This window comes from Octopus bimaculoides, chromosome 8, assembly GCF_001194135.2.
Source record: "Octopus bimaculoides isolate UCB-OBI-ISO-001 chromosome 8, ASM119413v2, whole genome shotgun sequence".
Taxonomy (NCBI): Eukaryota; Metazoa; Mollusca; class Cephalopoda; order Octopoda; family Octopodidae; genus Octopus; species Octopus bimaculoides.
In genome coordinates, this window is record NC_068988.1 from 60,191,203 (window position 1) to 60,193,821 (window position 2,619).

Below are 2,619 nucleotides of genomic sequence, written 5' to 3' on the forward strand. Positions count from 1 at the left end.
GGGGGCCTACCTGGCGTTCCCTTGGCACTAGGGGTGATCAGGATATGCGGAGTGCCTTGGGTGGCCCTGAGTGGAACTTCCCCTATTGGAAAATGTTGTTGTTTATTTTGTTAACTTTGTTTTTTATTGTTTGCACGTTTTTTCTTCTAAACCCCACTTGTTCCTTGTTTAGTAGTAGTAGTAGTAGTAGTAGTAGTAGTAGTAGTAGTAGTAGAAGGAGGATGCCTACGATAAGGATAATGGTTCTACCGACGAAGATGGAGCCAACGATGGCGATGTTGTCAATGACTATCACTTAGAATGTGACCATTTACTCTCATTTCCTTAATTATTGCTTGACTTCTACATAAATAATAGGCTATTGTATATCATTTATATGTCAACAATATTACATTGCCCTACATTCTAATCTTCTCTTTAACTCAGTCTTATTTCTCCCTACACATACACTCCCCCCTTTCTCTCTCTCTTATTCTCTCTTTTTTCTCTATCGTTCCAAATTTTCTTGTTAATTTTCTAAATCAATGGCATTGTCCTAGTACAGGGGACTGAGGTTACGATGTACTTCATTATAAATTCAGTGAGTTTTACGTGCAGTCATCTGACACATTTTCACAATATCTAAATACAGTCTGCTCTCTAAAAAAAAACCCAAATTTATCAAGCCCGCTATTCTCCCTCACATTTTTTGTATTCTCATCTGAAAGACTTGAAAGCTTACAAATCAGACAAATAACAAAACATACCGAAACGAACAGCCATATTTCCCCCTCAAACTCTAGCTTACATCCTTACATTCATATAGTACACGTATACACACACAAACACACACACATTTATCTATATATTCAAATGGACTTATATACGGACATACGTACGTACGTACGTATGTATACGAAGAAGTTGTATACCTTATTCTAATATGAATATGTGAATAATTCCAGACTAACTAGTCTTTTAAACGTCAGTATTATGTATAAATACAATATTATGTGTGTGTGTATATATAATATATATATATATATATATATATATAGTTGTACGTGTGCGTGCGCCGATTTCATACACGTATAAAATTATTTCTATCTATCTATCTATCTATCTATCTATCTATCTATCTATCTAGATAGATAGATAGATAGATAGATAGATAGATAGATAGATAGATAAATGAATGGATGGACATATACATACATATATTTAGAGCTATGTACACATATACATATAAACATATTCATACATATACTTGCGTATGTATATGTAAATTCATGAACTATTAAGCATTATAAAATTCTTACACACACACGCACATGCAAACAATATATACAATAATTTAGAATTTTTACGGGATGTGTATACTGGTGAATAGAAATACAGAAAGTAATATTAAACGAATGACCTACCGATGTGTAATTCGCAGCTATTTCTCCAAGTGTTGTCAAATGATACATTGCAGGTACGTCATCAATATCGATTCGACTTTGCCATTTTAACTAGTGTAAATAATTAAAAGAATATAAACATATAAATGACAAAAAATTGCTTCAACATCGCACCAGTATCTGCCTAAACTACAGAAAAAAATTCGAAGATAGATATATATATGCTAATGAATACCACCCAGATTCCCACCTCCATCGCAATCGGGATCTTATTTTCTAGCTTCATTCCCCAGGTTCTAAGGGACTCAATTCGTCACCTCTCTTAACTTAGACCTACCTTCCCATATATTTACACACACCAAACAGCCGCACCTTCCACTGCCACCTCCTTTATCCATCACACACCTTCTCTACATTATTATTGTCAGTGCCTAAACAACACTCCCTTATGCACCTCCAGCATATAGATACACATGCACTCGTTCATACACTATTTCATACTCCTCACACACCAGCAGCCACACTCTAACTGCCCTCCTCCCACGTATAATAGCATGTATATACTGATGAGCCAACACGTCCCAAACCCAACGTCTTGTTAGCACTTATCCTCTGTCTACATCGACCCACATACTTCCCACACAGCAGACGCATACCTTAGATAGCATCACACACATATACAAGGGTCCTTAAATACGTATACGTACGTATAAACTTCGAATATACACACACATATCAACTTCATATACAAACATACCTTATTCACCCGCCCCATATACAGACACCAACTGATAACAGGGACACGCACACTCGATGGCATACATGCCTGCACTTAAACACAGAAAACATTCATGTTTAAGCACATTCTTGACACGCACGCAGCAGTGTTACGCACACGCGCGCCCGCTCCTAAGATAGACACAAGAACACACCCGCTACTAGTACAAGGTGTAAGAGTTTAAGTATGCCACAGAACCGTGTAAGCTTCACATAAAGCTGAACCCGGATGGACGGCACACGATGTGAAATGAGAATATGCAGGTACACCCTAATTTCAGCCGACGCAACATCAGTCACAAGCCTTCTATCGACCTCAGGCATGATAAAAGACACTTCATTATGATTACAGGCAATCGAATTTCATTACAGGCAATCGAATTTCATCCGGAAACAACACAGTGATGCCAGCCTGCTTCGTTTGTGAATGCGTGCATTTATGTGTGTGAGTGTGTGTGTG

The 2,619-nt window shown here is 37.4% G+C and overlaps 1 protein-coding gene across 1 annotated transcript in view; it reads right to left on the reverse strand.

Annotated features, from left to right (window-relative positions):
• LOC106877777 (membrane metallo-endopeptidase-like 1) overlaps positions 1-2,619 on the reverse strand; it is a 242,735-nt gene that overhangs the window by 80,539 nt on the left and 159,577 nt on the right. Inside the window, exon 8 of the mRNA XM_014926785.2 lies at positions 1,404-1,493. Coding sequence (XP_014782271.2) covers positions 1,404-1,493 — 90 coding nt within the window. The remainder of the gene's footprint in view (positions 1-1,403; positions 1,494-2,619) is intronic.